Source organism: Tamandua tetradactyla, chromosome 17 (genome assembly GCF_023851605.1).
Source record: "Tamandua tetradactyla isolate mTamTet1 chromosome 17, mTamTet1.pri, whole genome shotgun sequence".
Lineage (NCBI taxonomy): Eukaryota > Metazoa > Chordata > Mammalia > Pilosa > Myrmecophagidae > Tamandua > Tamandua tetradactyla.
The window spans coordinates 58,948,301-58,971,038 of record NC_135343.1 but is presented as its reverse complement, the minus strand read 5'-3'; the positions used below and the strand labels follow the sequence as shown (position 1 = coordinate 58,971,038).

General features: G+C 37.9%; 1 protein-coding gene and 1 long non-coding RNA gene across 4 annotated transcripts in view; one reads left to right on the top strand and one right to left on the bottom strand.

Annotated features, from left to right (window-relative positions):
- DNAH6 (dynein axonemal heavy chain 6) overlaps nucleotides 1-22,738 on the bottom strand; it is a 295,021-nt gene that overhangs the window by 61,389 nt on the left and 210,894 nt on the right. The window contains exons 59-64 of the mRNA XM_077134752.1: nucleotides 22,152-22,332; nucleotides 16,222-16,401; nucleotides 14,824-15,057; nucleotides 10,288-10,423; nucleotides 6,536-6,705; nucleotides 2,285-2,475 (exon numbers count right to left, since the gene is read on the bottom strand). Coding sequence (XP_076990867.1) covers nucleotides 2,285-2,475; nucleotides 6,536-6,705; nucleotides 10,288-10,423; nucleotides 14,824-15,057; nucleotides 16,222-16,401; nucleotides 22,152-22,332 — 1,092 coding nt within the window. The remainder of the gene's footprint in view (nucleotides 1-2,284; nucleotides 2,476-6,535; nucleotides 6,706-10,287; nucleotides 10,424-14,823; nucleotides 15,058-16,221; nucleotides 16,402-22,151; nucleotides 22,333-22,738) is intronic.
- The window catches only part of LOC143661261 (uncharacterized), a 201,515-nt gene that overhangs the window by 70,028 nt on the left and 108,749 nt on the right, over nucleotides 1-22,738 (top strand). The window contains exon 4 of one of the 3 annotated variants that reach the window (XR_013164474.1): nucleotides 16,240-16,411. The exons of the other annotated variants lie outside the window; for them this stretch is intronic. This is a non-coding gene — a long non-coding RNA (uncharacterized LOC143661261). Of the gene's footprint in view, nucleotides 1-16,239; nucleotides 16,412-22,738 lie in introns of those variants that run through there. 3 annotated transcript variants of the gene reach the window in all.

Sequence of the window (22,738 nt, the reverse complement as noted above, 5' to 3'; positions counted from 1 at the left end):
AGTGAGTTATATTAATGAATTTTCAATATTTTAGTCATTGTTGCATTCCTGGAAAAAAATCCAACATTGTGGGAAGGTTTTAAAGAATGAATCCAGTTTTCTTAAATTGATAGACTAATTAGATATTCTGTTTATTCTTATTGGTTTTTAAGTCATATTTTAAAAGAATTTTTCCATTTTATTTAAATTCCTAAATTCATTGGCAAAAGCTGTTTTTTAAAAAAATAATATACTCTTAGGATATTTACAATGTCTGTTGATATGTAGTGATACTCCCTTGTCCACTCATGACCTGCTCTTTTTCTCTCTTTAATAAGTTTCATCAAATACCTTGGTTTTATTAAAATTTTCAAAAAACCAACTTTTGGTCTTTTGGACTATATTTATTGAATGTATGTTTTCAATATCATTAATTTCTGCTCTAATTCTTATTTTCTTTCCTTACGTTTTACTGGAGTTTAATAACTTATTTTTAGATAACTTCTTTTCTAATATATGCATTTAAGCTTATACATTTACCTTAATTCTGGCTTTAGTTGAATCACACAAGTTTCATTATGCCATTTATTTACCATTATTCTGATTAGTACATTTTTAAATTTCTACTTTGATTTTTTTTTTGTCTGAGAATGGCTTAATTCTGCTTCGTTCTTAAAAGAATTTTTGATAGTAATAAAGTTCTAAGTCAACAGTAATTTGGTTCCAGCACTTTGAATATCTGTCTTCTGGCTTCCATTGTTTCTGCAGAGAAATCAGTCAGCAGATTACTTGCTGAATCTTTGGAAATAACCTGTTCTTAATATATTCTATTTGTCTCTGTCTTTCATCAGTTTACTAGGATGTGCCTAGCCTAGGTATAAATTTCTTTGTGTTTATCCTGTTTGGGGTTTGGTAGGGTTTACTCAACCTCTGGACTGGTTTTTTTGGTCAGTTACAGAAAATTTTCAGTCATTCTTTACTGAAATATTATTCTACTCCTTTCTTTTTATCTCTTGTTCTGGAACTCCAACTACACTACTTTTTAGATCTCTTTGTTGCTAAATTTCTTCTGTCTTTTCCATTGTGTAGTCTCAGCATACTATTTTGACCAAGTTCATCCACTGAATTCTTAGCTTTAGTTAATATGTTTTAAAATTCTATAAATCCTTTAAAATTTAATTCTGGTTTTCTGCCAATTTTTCTCAACCTTTCATTTCTTTGAACATTTTAAACATTCTTAATTCAAATTTGGATTCATGCATCTATTATTAGCGTACCTTGTATTCTGTTTCTATTGTGTATTATTTTTCTTGGGTTTTAAACATGTTATCCAACCTTTTGTGTATTTACTTGTATTTTATTGTGTGTCTTGCATGATACTATTTTTCTCCAGATAGGAATTATGTCTTCTTTTTGTGGGCAGTTAAGGATACTAGTAATCAGAGATGTTATATCCTTCAACAAGTGGTCTATTTCTGATCTGTTCTAACTTCTTTTGATGAATTGATTTGGAATTCCCAATCCAAAGTAAGGAGGTTTACCAGGTCCTCCCTATTGGTGGGCTCTGAGCGCCACTTTCCCCCTCTTTGTCCCTTAAGTCAATAAAAACCGTGCACAACTTCTGAGTCCCTTAGCCTCCTCTTCCAATGCCAATGCCTCTAAGATAAAAAGGACCCTAAGGGCTAGACTAATAGCTCTGGGTTTCCTTCTTCTCTTGTAGAGTCTTCACTACTTGATTAGTTCTCCAAGCCCTCATGCATAGGCTTTTTTTTTTTTTTTTTTTTTTTTAATATTTTGTGCAAGGTTTTCTAGTTGTTCTTAGTGGAAGGATTGGTCTGAGTATTTCGTTTGCTATTACTGGAATCAGATGTCCTTTTATATACATAAACTAACCTCTAATTGCCTCATTATTGCATCCCAAAGGTTTTCTTGTCATTTGTTGCCACTTAGAAAATTTCTGTTATGAGTTTCCTTTAACAGATGAATTACTGAGAAGTGCCTTTTTTTTTAGTTTTCCAAACATTTAAATAATTTAACTTTTTAAAAGATTAATTTCTAATTTAATTTTATTATGATCAAGGAATGCACTCTGTCTCATTTTTTGAAATGTGTTGTCTTTCTTTGTGATCCAGTTAGCTCATGATTAATTCTTGTCAATGTTCCACAGGCACTTAAAGAACTTGCATTTATTATTTTTGTTGGTTGTAGAAACCAAAGTTGTTAATTTCCCCAGGGGAAGAACACAGGCAAATTTTAACAAGGAGACATTCACACGGATTATTAAAACTGCACAATCTGACCTTACCGTTCTGAATACCCTGTGTCTCGGGCAAACCTCTGAAATGCACCCATGGGATCTGAGCCTGTACTCAAGATGAATACCAGGGGAGTGTTGTATGACATGTCTTGATACAGAGTGGCCAGGTCCACTGGTGGTGTTTCTATGAACTGTTTTCCAAGATTTTCGATCACAAAGTCTGTAAGAGCAAAAACCACCTGAAAGTTGAAAACAAATAATTTTAAGAACGTGTTGGATGAAGATTCTTCATAATGTTATCCTCATTCTCCTCTTTTAATCTCCCAGAGGGTGATGCTAGTGTAATTGTGCACTCATTATTTCTCTGTTGGGAATATCTCTTCTTATAAACACAATTTTGTGGATTTGTAAACCAAATATCTGTTGACAGCAATGGTTTTCATGACTTCACTGAGCAAGAACCACTGGATGAGAGGACAGTCCCTCATCATCTCATCCATATACAAACCTGCCATCTCCTCATTCTTGCCTTCTGCCCCACCCATTTTCTCTTCTTGTGGACTTTCCTTTCTCTCCTGCCAGTGTCCCATTCTGCACTATTAATCTTTCCCTCTGTCTTTGATTTTCTCATCATCGCAAAACTAGGCTAGTATCTCCCATTCCTAAAAAAAATCATCCTCTCTTGATAGCAGCCTCCTTCCCACCTACTATTTCACTTCTTTGCTCCCCTTCACAAGTCAACTTGACCCCATATATAGTCTCCCTCTCTTCATCTCTTCTTTACTCACCAGCCTCTTCTGACTATCCTTGGGAACCCACCTCAGCTCTGATGATCATGCCCATGTCTGGTCCTTCCTTACACTGATGTTTCCTTCATTGATCCCATTCTAGCTGGCCTATCCATTCCAGCTCTTTCAGACCTTGTCAGTATTTCACTTCAGGTCTGCCCATAGTCCATACGGAGGCCCTGTGTGAGGTAGACAGAGGTGTCCTTTCCTTAAGGTATTACCTCAATGTGCCATAAAGCAAGAAGCCATGATAAATCTATAAAGCTACAAAGTCTACAACATGACTGGCTCTTCAGGGGTATGTAGTGCACATTTGGCACTATGCAAGCAGTTTTTCATTTGATATTAGATGTTGGCACTGCCCTCTCCAAAGAAGGTTTACCACAGTTTTTCAGAGATGGTGGAGAGAGGGGCTCCCATCCTGGCTCAGGGATTATACCCTTCTGTGGCCGACCTGGGAAAAAGTGGCCACATGCCACCCTACCTAAGTGAAGAAGCATTGTGGTACCAGCTATAAAAACAGCATGAGCTGAAGGGACAGCCCTACAACAGGCACAAAGGGTCTGGGGCTTAAAATTCTAGCTCTGCCACTGTGTGACTAGGTACAATCCACGTAACATTTTCAGCCTCAATTTTTAAAATTATTTGTATTTAAAACATTCTTTGTATAAATATTTATTTGCTTTTTACTTTGCATAAAACTGCTCATGGAGTTCACAATAAATGACAACATACAAAACACTAATATTTTATTTGGGAAGGCTGCTATTAAATATGAATGTGGCAATACTCATAAAATGCTTTTGAACTAAAAAAATTGGAGAAACATTTCCTGTTCAAGTAGGAAAAACTACAATGAATAGTACGTAGAGATCTGTGGTACTAAAGACTATTAATGAAAGATCACAAGTGTTAAAAGAAATAAAATAAAATAGAGTTCTTATTGCTAAGAGATTTAAAATGGTGTTAGGAATTCATTCTGGAGGTAACTCCTAGACAGATCTCAATCAGAGATCACAAACTGCCATAGTGTGCAAAGCCTCAAGCAATAATGTTCTTGAAAACTATAAGGAAATTCAAATACCACAAACAAACCAGAAGATAAAGAACTTAGTTAACTAATCTGAAAGACAACTGGCATACCCAAACTTTCACCCACTAACAACTTGTATAATATTCTTTTTCCCTTTAAAAACCTTTGCCTGGAAATGCCAAGGGGGGACACCAAATCTGTGCTCTCCAAATTGCAATTCTATGACCCCAAATAAATGCCTTTTTCACCTTGCAGCTTAGTTTATTATTTCTTGGTGCAACCATCAGCCTGACTCTGGAGCCATCTCTGGATTCAAGTGTGGTACCAGTAAGAGCCCCTTGAGCTCTGCCATCTCCCTGACGGCCCCAGGTTCTTGTCAGAGAGTCCTTTTAGCTTCAAACCTCCCTCTTTTTGATTGAGATTTTAGCCTTTCTTTGGATGTCTTTTGGTAAAGGACAATTTGAACTGTGGGTTTTTTTTTTTGTTTGTGGTTGTGGCAGAAGCTCACTTTGTGAACTTTGGTTCATTTGGTTTGGACTGGTAACAGCCGTGTTCTGGTCTGGGCTTACTGTAAAAGTCCATTTGTGTTTGCCCTTTTTGGTGTACAAGGAAAATTTCCTGTCTGATAAGTACTCAAAAAGGACTTTAAAAATTCCCACTTTAGTAATGAACTTTTTTCCGTGGATGGGCATCTCACTAACAATCAATTTGACCTCTATTCTGACTGTGAGAAATCAAGTAATTATTTTGATGGGCATGGTACAGGCATTTAAATGCTATCAGAGCATCTGCCACCTTCTGATAAGAAGCGTCAGCATTCAAAGGACAAGTCTTCTGTGAAAGGATATGGTGGTCATAGATGGGGTAGATTGACACAAGGTTGTCCACCACTGTAAAGACAAATTTCATGCAATGAGGGACACCTGGTTGTAATCTCTTACTTAGATTACTCTAATGTTCTTCAGTAATATTGGTGACTGTGATGTTAAGCTCATGTATCCCCTTGGGTAGGTGATGATGTCTGTTTGTTTGATCAAGCAAGCATATGGCCTGATGTTGCTGTGAGGGTATTTTGTAGATGGAATGAAATCATTAGACATTTCATCTACAGCTGATTACATCTACAATCAACAAACAAGGTTGTTTCCGAGCAATGAAAGGAGTTTCCTGTTCCAATCAATTGGACACCTTAAGAACAGGAACTGAGGATTTCAGCAATCAGAGAAAAGAATTTCTATCTCTATTTCAGCCAGCTTGCTTCTCCTGGAGATTTCAACATCATATTGGTCAGAGTTTCTAACTTCCAGCCTGCCCTATAGAATTCAGATTTGTCAAACCCCATGGTTGTGTGAGACAATTCCTAAAATAAATCTCTTAATATTTCTATACACACACACACATAGATATTTCTTACTGGTTCTGTTTCTCTAGAGAATTCTAAGACAGGGACTGTGGATTTGTACCTTTCAAATTCCTTGTATTGGCTTGCTAAAGCAGCTGGAATGCAACATACCAGAAATGGAACAGCTTTTAAATAGGAAATTTATTAAGTCACAAGTGCTTACAGTACTAAGGCCATAAAAATGACCAAAATAAGGCATCCAGAGAAAGATACCTTGACTCAGGAAAGATTGAGCTCTGTCACGTGGGAAGGCATGTGGCTGGTGTCTGCTTGCCCTTGTTCCCAGTCTGTTGCTTCCAGCTTCTGATTCCAGAATTTTCCTCTCTAAGCATCTGTGGGCCTTCACTTAGCTCCTCCAGGCAAAACTCTGAGTTCTGTCTTGCTCAGGATCTCATGGGAACTCACATGGCAATGTCTGCTGGGCTCTGCATCCCCAAACATCCCTGTCTAGGCACTGTTCTCTCTGTTGGCACTCCAGGCATCTCTAAATGTCTGCATCTCTGTCGGCGCTGGGGTCTCTCCAAAATGTTTCCTCTTTTAAAAGACTCCAGTAAACTAATCAAGACCATCTTGAATGGGCAGAGTCACATCTCCAACTAATTAAAAGACCACACCCACAATGGGTGTGTCGCATCCATGGAAAACAATAAAAGCTTTTGCCCTACAATCTTGTGGGCTGCCCCAAAAGACTGGATCAAGAAAAAGGAAATGGCTTTTCTGGGATACATAACAGCTTCAAACTGGCACATTCCTCTTCCCAACATTGACGAGAGTTGAAAGGCACACCAATTCCTTGTTAAAATCCTCCAGCAGATCTTTCTTCCTCCTAATGGAGCACACTGGGAGAAGGACCAAGGGGTCCCTGTCTTTCTGTCCTCATTCTAAAGGATCTTCTCAAAATTCTCAGAGCCTCTTCGAGTCTCTATTTTGTAGAACCACCTCCCAAATATGGCCTTTGTTACTTTCTTAAGAATTTAATCAGTCTAACGAATTTATTCATCATAACTGACATACTTAGCTTTAGTGGAAATAAGTCATGACAACACAATCATTTAGTTTTTTAAAGAAAAACCTACCTTTTCTTCTTTACAACATTTAATAAGAATTAGTTTCTGGAAAGAACTCAATTCTGGACACCAAAAATCCTGTGTCATGACCTCCTTTTCCTGTGTCAAGTCTTGCTCTTCCTGTCTTTGTTTAATATAGAGTTCCCGTTCTTCTGGGTTAATGTAAGTCTCAAAAGATCCTGAGAAACACAATTTTAAAAGGTACTTTAACTAATATTTTTACTTTGAAATTTAATAAATATTTTTGATAATTAAAAATATTCCTACAGTTACTGTCAGTTTTAACCACAAATGTAAATACATTAATATTCCCCTACCCGACCAAATTAAAAAGAATTTAAGATTGGATCTGAAAACAAAATCCAGCAGCACACCACTTAGAAAAGGTAAAATAAAACAAAATAACACAGAGGTTAAAAAATAAAAGAATACAGAGAGATATACCAAGCGAATGTGGGCAAAAAAGAAAACTGAAGTGGATAAATAATGGATAAATTAGAATTCAAGGCATACAAAATTAAATGGGATACAGTAGGTGAAGTTATATTAATTAAAATTCAAAAATCCACAAAAAGACACAATAAAATGTGCCAAAGAATGGCATAAAAATATGCCAAGCAATCACTGTTGGAGGTCGAAGAAAAAGTAGGGAAAAAGAAAACAGTGGTGGGAAATCACATACAATCATCAGTTTATGACAGATGAAGTAAACTGGAAATTCTGTCATAAATAATTTGCACAATATAAATAATAGATAAGTACGTTGACATATATTCAGCTTTTTGCCTCAATAAGCAGAATATATTGATTTCCCCATGGAGCATTTATAGGAAATGGACTTGCATCTTAACCCCTTTCAGGGGTTAGAATGTGTAGTAAGAACTAGCACTGAAATTCTTAAAATTGCAAGGTGCATGGTGTGTTGCAAGCTTCTTAGCAAGCCAGCACAGTGAGTGTGTCTGTGGGATGACACAGCTTCCTTGAACTGAATGCATTTTGGGGCTGGAAGACCACATTCTCCAGCTAGTCTGTTGAAGCTCTTCTCTGAGGCCTTCATAATAGCACTCAAAGAGCTGGTGACAGAAATTTGGTGACACTCAATACCATGTCCCTAGAGTACTGTGTAGCTCTGCAGGATTTCTAATTTCTGTGTGGAATACAGACAATTACATATATGAGACCATGGGACATATCACACTCAGTGCTCATTACTTTAATGACCAGGTAGAGGCACCATTTATTCCAAAAGGACTTCTTTTCCCCTGAGGTTATGTTACTTACTGTGTAATCAGTAGGACCCCAGCTAACAAGACAGGCTCTAATAAAGCATATTTTAAATGAAAGCTTTCAAACAATAGGACATAAAACACTTAGAAACCATCAAAAACAAAAGGTTACGGCAATTAGGAAGCTCTTAAAAGTAAGAAAGACACTGGAATCAATAATTAAACATCATCTGCAAAGATCTAAACTCACTTTCAGAACATAAGCCATCCATCACACATTCACAAACCCTCATGATTCTATAAGGTTTCAAGAACAATCCTTGAAATTTAATAAATGAAAGCAGAAATGGTTTTAAATTGCTGAAGTTTTGAGTTCCAGGGAATAAGGATAATACACAGTGACTTTTATCCAAATGATGAGATGTCACCAGAATTATTTTGCCTGTCAGCTTCCACCACATCCTTTTTTTTTTGCCTCTCTCAGAATCAGACTTTGTCTAACCCTTTCTGCTTCAGGTTTGCACCTAGCGTGTTCATCTCTGGGCTTCTCCTTTGTGCGTTTTTCTTTTTGTATTCCACCTCTACCCTTAGCTTTCTTGTTTGTCCACAACATGGAAACATAGCTATTATTTGAAGTATTTATTGAGGAGCATTTTATTTTTTCTAGTCTTTATTTGGAAATCAAATGTGTATATAAGGATCTCGGGAATTCTGGCCCACATAGACTTTAGACTGCTGCTCTTACTTGGAATTCTCAATTAAATAAATATTCATATTAAATGGATGAGGGTAATCACTAAAAGAATAGAAACAGAAAATAGAACTTTGAACCAGTAGAGATGAAATAAAGAGATAAGAATGTGGACAATCCACAAAAGGCAAGAAAGAAGAAAAAAAAATGAAGCAAAGAAACAGCCTGGAAAAAAATAATCCCTACACAATATGATGATACAAGAAAGTCCGAACAGATCAGGGTATCTCAAACTAGCACCCCTGATGATTTGGACCAACAGTTATTTGTCGTGGGGGTTGTCCTGGGCAATGTGGGGTGTTTAGCGGCACCCTAGGCTGAGGTGGATTGAACTGTTGGACTCCAGCAAAAGTGTGTTCTTAATCCTAATCTACGATCCTGTGGGAGTGAACCCACTGTAAATAAGACTTCTCAAAGACGGTACTTTTAGTTAAGGTGTTGCCTCACTGAGTGAGGGCAGGCTTTAATCCGTATTATTGGACGCCTTAGAAAGAGAAGAAACCAGAAGTTGAAGAAGGTCACACAGGAAGAACCTGAAGTCAAAGAAGCCAGAAAGGAGAGGACATCGCTATGTGATTCGAGGCAGAGATGCAAGTCAGGAAGCCCAAGGATCATGGGGAGCCATCACCAGACCACTACAGACAGAGCATCACCTTGCCAACGCCTGGATTTTGGACTTCTAGATTCTGAAACTGTGAGCCAATAAACTCCTGCTGTTAAGCCAACCCATAGTGCGGTCCTTGTCATGGCAGCCTGGTACATCAAGGCACTGGCCTCTCCGCACTAGATGCCAGCAGCACCACCTCAATTATGGTAACCAAAACTGTCTCCAGACATTGCCAAATGTCCCCTGGGGTCAAATCTATAAAAATAATAAGTGTAATTGCATTAAATTTGCCTGTTTTTAAGAAAACACTCTCAGACTATTCAAAATAACAACAAAATCCCACTAATGATACACTAGAATATGATACAAGAATTGAAAGAAAGAACATAGAAATACACAGAGGGAATACTAATTAGAAGAAATCTGCTGTAATGATATTAAAATTGTAAAATATATTTTAAGGCAAAAAAGCATTATTCATGGTAAAGAGGAATATTCTTTTATTCTTTAAATAATAAAAGAAACAATTTCAGGAAGAGAAATATAGAGAATCAGTTTCATGCAAATCATGAATATAATTTCCATAATATTATCAAATTTTAAACAATAAAAAGATATTTCCCCAAATCCTAAATGCTTTCAAACAAAAAAGTGTTCTTTTAGAATTGGAAAGTGTACATATTAAAACATGGAGAAAATTTAGTGTAGAATGTTGTAATTCAGAGCAGTGGTTACTGCTGGGAAAGAGGGGAGGGATAGTGGGAAGGAGAACAGGAGATTTGGGGATGCTGCATTGTTCTATTTCATGATTTCAGTGGTGATTACCTAAGTGCATTTAGCTTTTGACAATTAATTAAACTGTACAATTTTGATTTGTCCACTTTACTGTATCTATGTTATCCCTCAATAAAAAACTTTAAAAAAACGCTGTGGGATGCAGCTCAAGCAATACTTAGAGGAAAATTTATGGCCTTAACATGGATATAATGGTAAACGTGTAATATTGAACATTCATGAACCAACCATACAACTCAAGAAACTGGGAGAACAAGTAATTAACAGTTTCTAAGTAATAAATTTCCCAGTGAAAAATATTAATATTGTTGAAAAGGTCAGAATAAAGGAGACATTGAAGTTAGGATTCAAGAGCCTCTTCACAAGCCTTTTTTCACATTACCTAAGCGTATGGGAATGGGGTGTAGCAATATATACTGCGTAAGTCCTTTAAAAACTGGAAATGATTCTTCTAAGTCACAGCATGAGAACCATACGGCAGTAAGTAACCAGGGAACTTCAGGCTTAGGCGGGCGTTCCTATTAGAAGACAGAAAGAAAATGAATAATAATTCAAAAAGATAACCACAAATTCATTGTTACCTTATCTAAGTGAAAAATCAGTCTCTAATAACATGCTAAAGATAATCATTTACTTAAGGAAAGTAGTAACACAAGGTGAAAAAGAAATGGTGGTGAATCAACCCTATCTGTGGACCTTTGTACAGTTTTTATCTACGGGTTGACATTTGCAAAAAGGCAAACTGATCTGGTGAAAGGTTAATTAGGGTTAAAACTAAGCACCTCAGGGTGGGCCACCGTGGCTCAGCAGTCAAAGTTCTCACCTGCAATGCCGGAGATTCAGGTTTGATTCCTGGTGCCCGCCCATGCAAAAACAACAACAAAAAAAACTAAGCACCTCAGTCTTTTTAATCCCCACTCCCCAAATATTCATATATATAATATATTTCTAAAGGACTACAGTATCCAAATAAGATTCTCAGATGTTCTCACCCTTGGGAGATGGGGAAAGCTGAGTGATAGCAAGGCAAGAGGCAATCTCATCCCAGCTGGGATGAGTACACAATTTCAGGTATTCCTAGAAATCTCTGGGAAATGGTATTATGCCATCTGACAATAATCCACAAAGCACTTGTATGTGGCTAAAGATGCTTTAAAAATACATAAAACAGCTGTTATTGTAGGCTGCAATACTAGTACTTTTGAGAAATTTCATGAACAGTTGACTGAGGTCCTGTGCTAAATATTTTTTAAACATCATTGAGATATAATTTATATACCCTGAAGTTTACTTATTTAAAATGTACAATCCAATAGATTTTATTATAGTCACAGATATGCCCAACTATCATATCAATTTTAGAATATTTCATCACTTCAAAAGTTATCACTCTTCTATCCCTGTTTTTCCACAATTCCTACCCCTCAAGCAAACACTAATTTACATTCTGTCACCATAGATTTCTATATTGGATGTTTAACATAAATGGAATCATATGCGTGTTTTTCATGGATGTCTCCTTTCACTCAGCTTAATGTTTTCAAGGTTTATCCATATCGTGGCATGTTATCAGTCTTCATAAAAGAACTTCAGTCCTTTATGACTGAATAATATTCCATTGTTATTGATATACCTCCATTCATCAGTTGATGGAAATTTGGGTTGTTTCCACTTTTTGGTTATTATGAATAATGTTGCTATAAACATTCATGTCCAAATTTTTGCATGGACATGTGTCTTCATTTTTCTAGGATATATATCAAGAAGTAGAACTGCTGAGTCATATGGCAACTCTATGTTTAACCGTATGAGGAATTGTCAGACTGTCTTGCAATGTGGTTGCACCATTTTGCATTTCAACCAATAGGGTATGAGGGTTCCAACATCTCCACATTCTCACCAGCCCTTGTCATCTGTCTTTATGAATTGAGTCATCGTAGTGGGTGTGAGGTTGTTTCTCATTGTGATTTTGATTTTAATAAGCATCTAATGACTATTGATGGTAAGTATCTTTTCACATGCTCATTGGCCATTTGTGTATCTTTCTGTTTAAGTCCTTTGTCCATTTTTAAAATGAGTTGTTTTTTATTTTGGAGTTGTAAGAGTTCTTTATATATTCTGGATCTAAGTCTTTTATCATAAATATGATTTGCAAATATTTTCTCCCCATTCTGTGGTTTGTCTTTTCATTTTTCTAATAGTGTTCTTTGAAGCACAAATGCATTTAGTTTTTTTTGGCCAGTGCAGGCTCCAGGAAACAAACCTGGGTCTCCGGCATTTCAGGTCTGACCCCTGGACTGCGCTGCATTTAATTTTGATGAAGTCCTTTTCATATGTTTTCTTTTGTTACTCATGTTTTTGTTGTCATACCTAAGTATCCATGGTCCAAATATGAGGTCATGAAGATCTACCCCTATGTTTTCTTTCAAAACTTTTCAAAAGTTGTATAGTCTATCTCTTACATTTAGATCTTTGATCCATTCTGAATTAATTTTTGTACATGTGAGGTATATGTGTCTAACTGCATTCATTTGCATGTGGATATTCTGTTGTCCCAGCACCACCTATAGAAAAGATATTCTTTACCCAATTGAATTGTCTTGACACTCTTGTCAAGAATAAGTTGACTCTAGATATATAATTTTATTTCTGGACTCCCAACTCTATTTCACGGATCTCATATGTTTATTCTTATGCCAGTACCAACTGTCTTAATTAGCATTCTTTCTATAAGAAATCAGGACATGTAAGCCCTTCATCTTTGTTCTTTTTCAAGTTATTTCAGCTATTCTGGGTTTCTTTTGATTCCATACTAATTTTAGAATATGCTTGTCAATTTCTACAAAGAAGTCTTCTGGGATTCTAATAGAGGTTCCATAGATCAATTTGGGGAGTACTGCCATCTGTTTTAAATTTTTTTTATTTTTATTTTTAAAAATATTTTTATTGACAAATCTTGACACACATACAGCCCATAGATGGTGTATAATCAACGGCTCACAATATCATCAAATAGTTGTGTATTAATTACCATGATCATTTTTTAGAACATTTGCATCACTACAGAAAAAGAAATAAAAAGAAAAAAGAAAAAACTCATGCATACTGTTACACTCCCACTCATTGACTACTATATTTCAATCTACCCAATTTATTTTACCTCTTATCTCCCCTATTATTTATTTATTTTTTATCCATTTTTTTTATTGATATGTCCATACCCTGGGTAAAAGGAACATCAGACACAAGGTTTTCACAATCACACAGTCATATTGTAAAAGCTATATCATTATACAATCGTCTTCAAGAATCAAGGCTACCGGAACACAGGTCTATAGTTTCAGGTACTTCCCTCCAGCCACTCCAATACACCATAAACTAAAAAGGGATATCTATATAATGCACAAGAATAACCTCCAGAATAACCTCTTGACTCTGTTTGAAATCTCTCAGCCACTCAAACTTTCTTTTGTCTCATTTCTCTCTTCCCCCTTTTGGTCAAGAAGACTTTCTCAACCCCATGTTGCCAGCTCCCGGCTCATCTGGGGGGTTCTGCCTCACATTATCAGGGAGATTTTCACCCCTGGGAGTCATGTACCACATAGGAGAGAGGGCAGTGAGTTCATCTGATGATCTGGCTTAGAGATAGAGGCCACATCTGAGCAACAAAAGAGATTCTCTGGGAGAATTACTCTTAGGAACAATAACAATTTTTTATATAAAATAATTATAATTACAGTTACTCTTAGGAATAATTATAAGTAAGTTTAGTTTATCCTTTGCAGGAATAAGTTTCATAAGGGCAAACCCCAAGATCAAGGGCCCAGTCTATTGATTTGGTTGTCCCCACTGCTTGCAAGACTATCAAGAATTCCCCATTGGGGAAGTTGAATATTTCCTCCTTTCTCATCAGTCCCCCAAGGATACTTTGCAAATACTTCTTTATTCACTGCCCAAGTTACTCTGGGATATATTGGGGCATCACACTACGCTGGACAAACCAACAAGATATCATACCCTTCTAATAGTATTGTAATAGATTTCCTAGGATTTTCTATATGCAAGATCATGCCATATGTGAAAAGAGATAATTTTACTTCTTCCTTTCCAGTCTGTAGGCCTTTTATTTTGTTTCTTGCCTAATTGCTCTAGCTAGAACCTCCAGTACAGTGCTGAATATAGAGATGGTGAAAGTGGACATCCTTGCCTGGTTCCTCATCTTAGGGGGAAACCTTTCAAGCTTTCACCAATGAGTATGATGTTAGCTGTGGATTTTTCCTAAATACCCTATATCATGTTGATGAAGTTCTCATCTATTCCTAGTTTGCTGAGTATTTTTATTATGAAAGCATGATAAATTTTGTCAAATTCTTCCTCTGCATCAATTGAGATAATCATATGCTTTTTAATTCTATTAACGTAGTGTATGACATTGATTGATTTTGGTATGCTAAACCTCCCTTGCATTCCTGGTGTAAATCTCACTAGGTTAATGGGTATAATTTTTTATAAATGTTGTTGGATTTTGTTTACTGGGAGTCAAATAAAGGTGTCAAGGCCAACCTACAGTGATGTCAGGTGCAGTTGTCAGGTTTGCAGAAGTCAACGTCAAGACTCAAGACTGTTATGGCAGAGCTAAGGGGTTTAGGGTGGGGCTGAGACAGAACTGCAAGCAAGGTTGATTGTGGCTTTCTCTGTGGGTGACTGGGCGAACTGATGCATGAAGAGATTAAATGTCACAAAGTTACCCAGCTACCTGGAGGCAGAGCTGAATATAATATGGGCTACTTCCAGCTTCCTCTCCACTGGACTGCATGCCCAAATGCAGAACTTCAGCCAGCAGAGTCACTAAGGACTTTGGTAGGTGTTGTGGCCTCTATCCAGAATAACACTCACCATCTAAGTGGGAAACACATACCTTTTCTAACCCTGCAGAACCTCGGAGAAAAAAGTTCCACTCGGTGTCAGTTAGATCTCCTTGTTGACGCATGATCTCAACACAGAGCATGAAACTGTAGATGAGTTTATGTTGTTCAAAAAGTCCTCTTGAAACATTCACATAAGCAGTAAGAAGAGTTTGTTCCAGCAGTATTTCCAGGCGATGATGGAGGTCGTCAGTCTTTGCAGAAGTTTCAATTGTTGTATTGAACAACTGTGTGAAAGAGGGCTCTATCACTGTTTCTGATTTAATTCATTCTTGGTGGAGAAAAAAAAATCCTGCTGCTTCTTGCCTAATTTAGTCAGTCAGCAACAGGAAAGAGGTGAATAACCTACTATCATCCCAAACTGAAATGTGGTTTTCTTCGGTGAGGGGCACCTATGGAAGGGCCACCGTTTGCTGAGTTGTATTATGGGTGTGAGCCTGGACAATGGAGATGTGAACCCGGGTTAAACAACCCTGCATAGAATAGGGGACCAAGATGGACAAGAGGGAGTAAGAGGTGGGTGGTGGGGAAATGGAGTTAGAAGGGTGGGTGTGGGGTGGGTTTTGAGGAAGAGGCCACTGGTAGCTGAGAGAGACTCTGGGGGCAAGAGGGGCTACTGGTCAGGTGTGCTGTGCAATGAGTAAAGCAAACTATCTCCCCTCGAGATCTTCAGTAAAACTGACATTGCTTGCCAAAACTTTTGGCATTGAATTTGCTTTTGGGAGATATGATGGAGTGCTGCTAGAAAAGGGTGAAATAGATTCTACTTGTGAGAGATCCGATGAAATTCACTTGTGAATTGGAAATGCAGTCGAGAGACCAGAAGTATGAAAGAAAGCCCCTAGTCATATGCTGAGAGTGGGAAAGAAATAAATAAGGAAAGACTAGAGCATTTGGGATTCCTTGAAATAAAACCCAGGGGCGGGGAGGATAGCTTGCTGTATAAAAAGTTTTGGGGAAAAAAAAAAAGAAACTAATGCAGTTAGGGTTGGAGCTGTCAGAGACTTGAGATACAACACAGAAAACACTAATGGTGGGGAGGAAGCCAGAGTGCTGTAGAGAAATTATAAAAAAATAGCACAGAGCTGTGACTCTTCAAAGAACAAGGAAAGCCGGAAGGAGAAAAATAAGCAAGTGAGTTAGTAGAAAAAGCCAGGACACAATGAAACTTGTAAGACGCTTTCTTTCCTTCCCCTAAAGAGTGTTCTGTGCACACAGGGCACTCAAATCTTTAGGGGACATTCTCTTAAATCACCTCAACTGGAGGATTTTACCCACTAACTCGACTCGTGTCTTGTCAGAGTCCATAAGGCCCTCAACAGATGCTAAAGGGAAGCCAAATAGATACATTTTACTAACAAAAAGAACAAGGAGAACCAGAGCAAACCTACCTGTTTAAAATATTTCAGGGAATACTGATACATGGGATCTATTTCTGAGAGGCTTGCCACCACAAAGTACATGACGGAGCCCCGCGTGGCCACTGGGCGGTACTTCTCCCGGGCAGTGTTTATCATCTGCTCAGTGGACTCAGCTTCCTTCAGCCTGGTTTTGATGGCACCAGAAGTGATCTAAATAAACATCGGGTAAGAATAAGTTCCGCAGGATTTGTTTCAGAAAAACAGTGGGATTTCTGGGATGTATCCAGTTAGGCACAGGAAAGAAATTAGAATACAGTGAATGAGTGATTATAATAAGGGGGGCAGGGGAGGGCCCAGAGCGGATGACTGAATCTCAGGCCCGGTGAGCATCTTCCGACAGACCTTCTTTCCTCCTGGAGCTATCAGTGGGCACAGGGAAATGGGCAGTATAAGTAGCCCTGAAAGCCTGGAGCAGTACTTTTCTGAGACTCAAATATGAGCTACTTCTGAATGGATGCACTAACACAGTACCGCTGATTGCACCTGGATTTCTTCATGGTCAGTCTTAAAGTGATCCAGGGTATAGGTGATAAGAGAAGGTATGGAGGGAGAAGGACACCCATGAAACTGACCAAAAGAGGGTGATAGAAAGAGACGGGAAGGAATGCTACTACCACATCCCACCCTGGAATCACAAGGACAACTAGCATTCTTTTCCTCTCTTCCCTAGTATTTCCACATACAGACATAAGAAAACTTGGGTGTAGGAGCTGTTGTTTATGAGGAGTTATAAACTTTAGCAAGTTGGAGAAATTTTCAAGGCCTTTTGATTTTCTTTTGGCTTTCTGTATTTTGGCCTGTGGCTCTAGAGAGCCATTTGGCTAATTGTTTCTTTTTTTTCTCAAGACTCCCTTCTTTGTTTTTCCCAGTCTCTTTTTCTATTGCTGTCTGAACATGCTTATCCCATTGCCCCCTGCAATACTTTCTTCAGTTGTTGATATCCCTAGATTGAGGGAGCCTTTGCTTCTAGAAAGTCAAAGGTCTAAGGGAGAACCGTGAAAATTCACTGTGGGAATCAGCAGATCAATTTTTGCTCTATCAAAGGGAGAGTTAAAGGGGAACATTGGGTTTCTGTCTAGATCAGCACTGTCCAGGAGAAATATAATGTGAACCACATACGTAATTTAAAATTTTCTAAATTTATTAAAAATAAAATGCAACAGGTGAAATCAACTACAGCAATATACTTTATTTAACCTAATATAATAATATAACCCCAATATTAGCACATCAACACATAAATGATTTATAATTATTGAATATTTTACATTCTTCTTTTTATGGATCAAGTCTTTGAAATTTGGACTGTATTTTACACTAACAACACATTCAGACAAACCACATTTCAAATACTCCACAGCCACGTGTGGCTACTGACTTTATTGAGGAAGGCAAGTCTAGACTGTCCACCCTAGCCCACATATGAAGGCAATTGGGCCATGGAGACCTGCTGTAAAACAATTCTTTATTCCCTAGGGAGCACAAGGCCCTGACAATAAGGAACCCAGGGATAAAGAGAATGGAAAATGGACCTTTTTTTTTTTTTTTACTTATTTTTCAGAGACTATGAGAAAACTCTATACCTCACTTGAGATTGCCAACTACTGGTAGTCATTATGCCGTAGAGACTTAAGGCTTCAGCAATGGTTAGGGAATGTAAGACACATGTTTATATGAAGGCCTTAGGATCTGAGGGGAATATAAACTAGAGGAATGAAATGCAGCCTAGGATAAATCAGTTAGAGTTCTACAGAAAGGATGTTTCCAAGGCAAGTCCTCACAAATGAATAAGGAAACCAATTTCCAAATAATGATAGTGGTCAGAACACGTTACCTACCTTTACTTCCTACATAAACCACAATAAAATCATAGTAAAGAGGTTTTAAAAAACAGTATAGGGCGGTACAGTGGTGGCTCAGTGGTAGAATTCTTGCCTGCCATGCTGGAGACCTGGGTTCGATTCCTGGAGCCTGCTTATGCCAAAAAAAGAAGAAAAAACAAAACAGTATAAACCCACCAAGATGGGGGATGGGAGAGGAGATATCAATAAAATTTGGGGAGCTGGAACGCAGACAAAAGAATGGTAATGACTTAGTGGACGTGGGAAAATGGATTCCTAAGTTGGCAGAGGGGAAACTCAAGAACCCACTCAACTGATAAAATAAAGTCCCCCTCCAAAGCTTAGGAGTGATAGCAACAAGTGTCTCTGGAAGTGGTCGGGGACTAAAATAAGAATTAATGGAAAAACCTCTCAGGCTATCCCCCAATACTACCCAGCCAGGGAATTGTCTTTTCTTCATGCTGGCAGAAAAATAGATGTTTACTTTCTGGAGAAAGTAAAAGAGAGGGTTCCTGGGTAGAAAAAAAAGAAGGCACATTTGTGGGCAGGGTAACACGCTGAAAACAGAGACGAAGTGATTGCATGCACAGCAGATGTTGAAACCCCATCTTCCTTTTTATCTTGGCCCCTGTTTTAGGCAGGTCTTCGCGCATAATGGCTGAGGTTAGGGAACACAGCTGTTAGCATGATCAGCCCAACAGGAAAATCCTAATCATACTGACACTGGACATATTCCATCTGTGGTATGAGTCAGATCCCCCCCTAAGCTATGTCCACATCCTAGTCCCCGGGCATATGTTAATGGATCTTCAAGTTCTAAACCTTCAAATTCTAATCTTCGAAGATCCTAATTGGACGAAGCCAAATTAGGTCAGGGTGCTTTAATCCACTATGACTGGAGTCCTTAGACAAAGGAAAGCTGGTCATGGAAACATAAGCCACAGGGGGAGATGGGGACAGATTACCCTGTGAAGGAGGCAGAGACTGCTGGCCAGCAAGCAGCCACCAGGTGTTGCAGACTTTGGAAAAGGCACTGCTGCTGCTACCTTGGTTTTGGACTACCAGTCTCCAAACTGTGAGACAGTGAATTCCTGTATAAGCCCACCAGTTGTGGTATTTTATTATAGCTGCCCTGGCAAAGTAAGACGCCATCTAAGAACCCTTATCAGATCAACCTACACTGGAATTCACAGTCTCACAGTTTGGGTTCCAGTCAGGGTTACAACCCCCACTCTTAAAATATGAGCTGAAAGCCAAGATACTGAGAAAATCATCCAAATCAAATAAGAGGCCAAAATGGGCAAAAAGGGAGCAGAGACTCCGAAGGGAAATGAAGACTTAAAACACAAGAAAGACAAAGAAAAATGAAACAAAACAGCAAATTATTAATATCTTCAGAGAGAACCATATAACAAGAATATGTTTTTTTTAAAGGCACATAAAGAGAAGAAGAAAATTTGGAAATTAATGAGAACAGAAATGAAAAAATCAATAGAAGGGTTATCATTACAGTACAGTAACTTTCCCAGAAATTAACAGAAAAAGTAGGAGAAAATTATCAGATTGAAATTTCCCAGCAATATAAGTGAAAATATGCACATCAGGACACATATGGTGAAAGTTCAGAACACCAAGAAAAATTCTACAAACTTCTTGAGAGAAAGAGCTAGTCTACATATAAAAAAATCATTCTGATTAATGTTTCCACTTATTAGCAACAAATTAACTGTGGACGCTAGAAGGTGGTACTTAGGTTCATTTTCTCTTGAAGGAAAATCATGTAGAGCCTAGAGTTTGATGCCCAGGAAAACCATCAAGTATGAGGGTGGAACTGAGCCATGTCCAAATATGCAGTATCTCAAAACCATTTCTAAAGTCTCCTGTCTCTAGAAGCTCCTGAGGATTGTGCTTTACCAAATGAAGGGAGTAAACTAAGAAAGAGGAAGGCATGGGATACTGGAAACAGGGAGTCCCACTTAGAGGAGAGGTGGCAGGGTCAACCAGGGCAATGGTGAAGAGATCCCAAGAGGACTCCAGGTACCAGGCACCAGATGGGAAAAGGGTGAAAAGGCTTAGGCATTTAAAAATCTCAAAAGGTGAGTTAGTTGAATTAGTGATAAACATATGGAAAACATAAGGACAAGATTATGATTAACTCCAGGGAAAACAAAGAGTTATGCAGAAAAAAGAAAAGTAGCCATACTATAATATATGGCTCACCTGAAAATAAATTTTATGTGTGTGACCATAATGTAAATATTGAATATTTAGCTCTAATCAGGATCTAACCATAGTAGGAGGCTGGGGGTAGGAAGGGTATGTGTGTGTGTGTGTATGTGTGTGTGTTGTAGGTGGGAGAGGAAAGAGAACTAAAGATTCCATATTTGATCACGTGAATGGACAAGTTAATGAATTAAATGAAAAATTCAAGAAGTAGTAACATGAATTTATTACGTGGAGAAGAGTGTAAAAAACAAAATAATCAGCCAAAAGAGATGAAAGTAATTGCCTTTATGGAGGAATCATGGGGGTACGGGGTAGAAGGCAGGGACTGCTGCTTTTTAATTACAAGTCTTGTAAAACTATTTCATTCCTCAAACAGTTGGCATGTAAAACTTGTTCAGAAAACAAATATAAATGGATTAACAACTAAGTGCCAGAAATTAAAAACCCAAGGAAGAATGAATGATGACAGACAAAAAGAAGATGAACAAAGAAACAAAAAAAGAAAGAAGGAAATGAGAGACTTGGAATTATTTGTTTATTACTGATTGTTCCAGTTTGCTAGCTGCCAGAATGCGATATACCAGAAACGGAATGGCTTTCAAAAAGGGAAATTTAATAAGTTGCTAGTTTACAGTTCTAAGGCTAAGAAAATGTCCAATTAAACAAGTCTATAGAGATGTCCAATTTAAGGCATCCAGGGAAAGATGACTTGGTTCAAGAAGGCCAATGATGTTCAATGTTTCTCTCTCAGCTGGAAAGGCATGTGGTGACCATGGTGGTGTCTGCTGGCTTTCTTATGGCTCTACAAAAAAGGGACTGTCTCCAAAATGTTTCCTTTTTAAAGGATTCCAGTAAGCAACTTTACCTTCAGTGGGTGGAGGCACACCTCCACGGAAATCATCTTATCAAAAGTTACCACCCACAATTGGGTGGGTCACATCTCCATGGGAACAATCAAAATGCTCCCACCCAGCAATATTGAATGAGGAATAAAGGACATGGCTTTTCTGGGTTCCACCACAGATTCAAACAGGCACACTGATTAAACATCAAGATCTCAAGAAAAGCAAGAAATCCTTTTTAATATCGATGAAAGGCAAAGAACATCACCTTACATGGGCCTTGTCTGGTAAAGAAAAAGGGATTTTTTTAGAAAATTATCTTCTGTTTCTCATGAATGTGTAAAAGTGTTTTATAGGCTGTGTTCCTGGTACACCTGTTTAAAATCATGATTTGAATTGGATAAATAATTCATTGCAGGGTTATACTTTCAATATAAAAATTCACCTTTCTAGGGGATGTTCATTCATTCGGTCAACATCAATTATGCACAAGGGACTGTGTTTAGACCTTGGAGGAAAAAAATATCAAGATGAAGTATTCAGATTCCAATTGCATAGAACTTAACCTATTAGAAGAGATGGGACATGTAATTGGATAAGCATGGCATAAGACGAATGGTCACAAATGTTGGAATAGAGGTTCAGATAAAGTGCTACAGAAACTCCAAGCAAGTGGAGATTAATGACAATTGGAAATCCTAGGGAGGCTTCCTGGAGGGGATGATAATAAAATTGTCCTTACTTACTATGTCCAGTTCTTTTCACTACATGCTTTGTTAAAATGAAGGCAGACAAGGCTAGAGGATCAGTTGTCTACAGTTTCTCCACCCTTCCTTTGGCCAGTGAGGGACTCTACTGAGAGGGATATTCTTGGACATGCCTATCGCGGCTCCCATTCTTCCTTTAAAGGCCTCTGCAGGGCTCTCCACGCCCACAGCTGTGACTTCTAAAACAACGCACTTCCCATAAACAGTAAGAGTATTTTTCTTGCCTTTGAATCCTGGAGTGTCTCAATAAGTTCTTCATTGTCCAGAATATTTCCTTCAGAGGTAAAGAGCATCTTTAGGATCTTCTCTTCAATAGTTTTCAACTGGTTTTTATCAGTATTGATCCTCACAATGAGCTTGATTCTTTGTTCTTCCAACTCAGGTTTTTCAAGTCGTACCACATCGCTGGAACCAAAGTTTCAAGAGATCAGTTACGTCTTTGTTAGCACCCTAAAGTGGCTTCTACATTTATTTCCCCATTTCTAATTGTTTTTATTTCTATTACTATTTAGCTTAGAATCAATGCTACTAGCAGAATCCGAAGGTGCAAGGCTCCTCTTTGGTGGGTGTACACAGTGGATTTTGGCTGAACTACTTATCAGTTTTATCTCTTTATGTTGTATCTCAGTTCTCATAACTTCTGTTCATCTTCTCTTATGAAAACCTGCCTAATGCTTGATTTCTGTAGTCATTCCATATCTGTCTCTAATGTTCCTACCAGCTCCATGAAGTGATTCTTGATGCACTTGAAAAAGGAGCCTTATTTCTGGGTTTACCCCTGTCTATACATGTGAACTGATGTCTCCTGTCA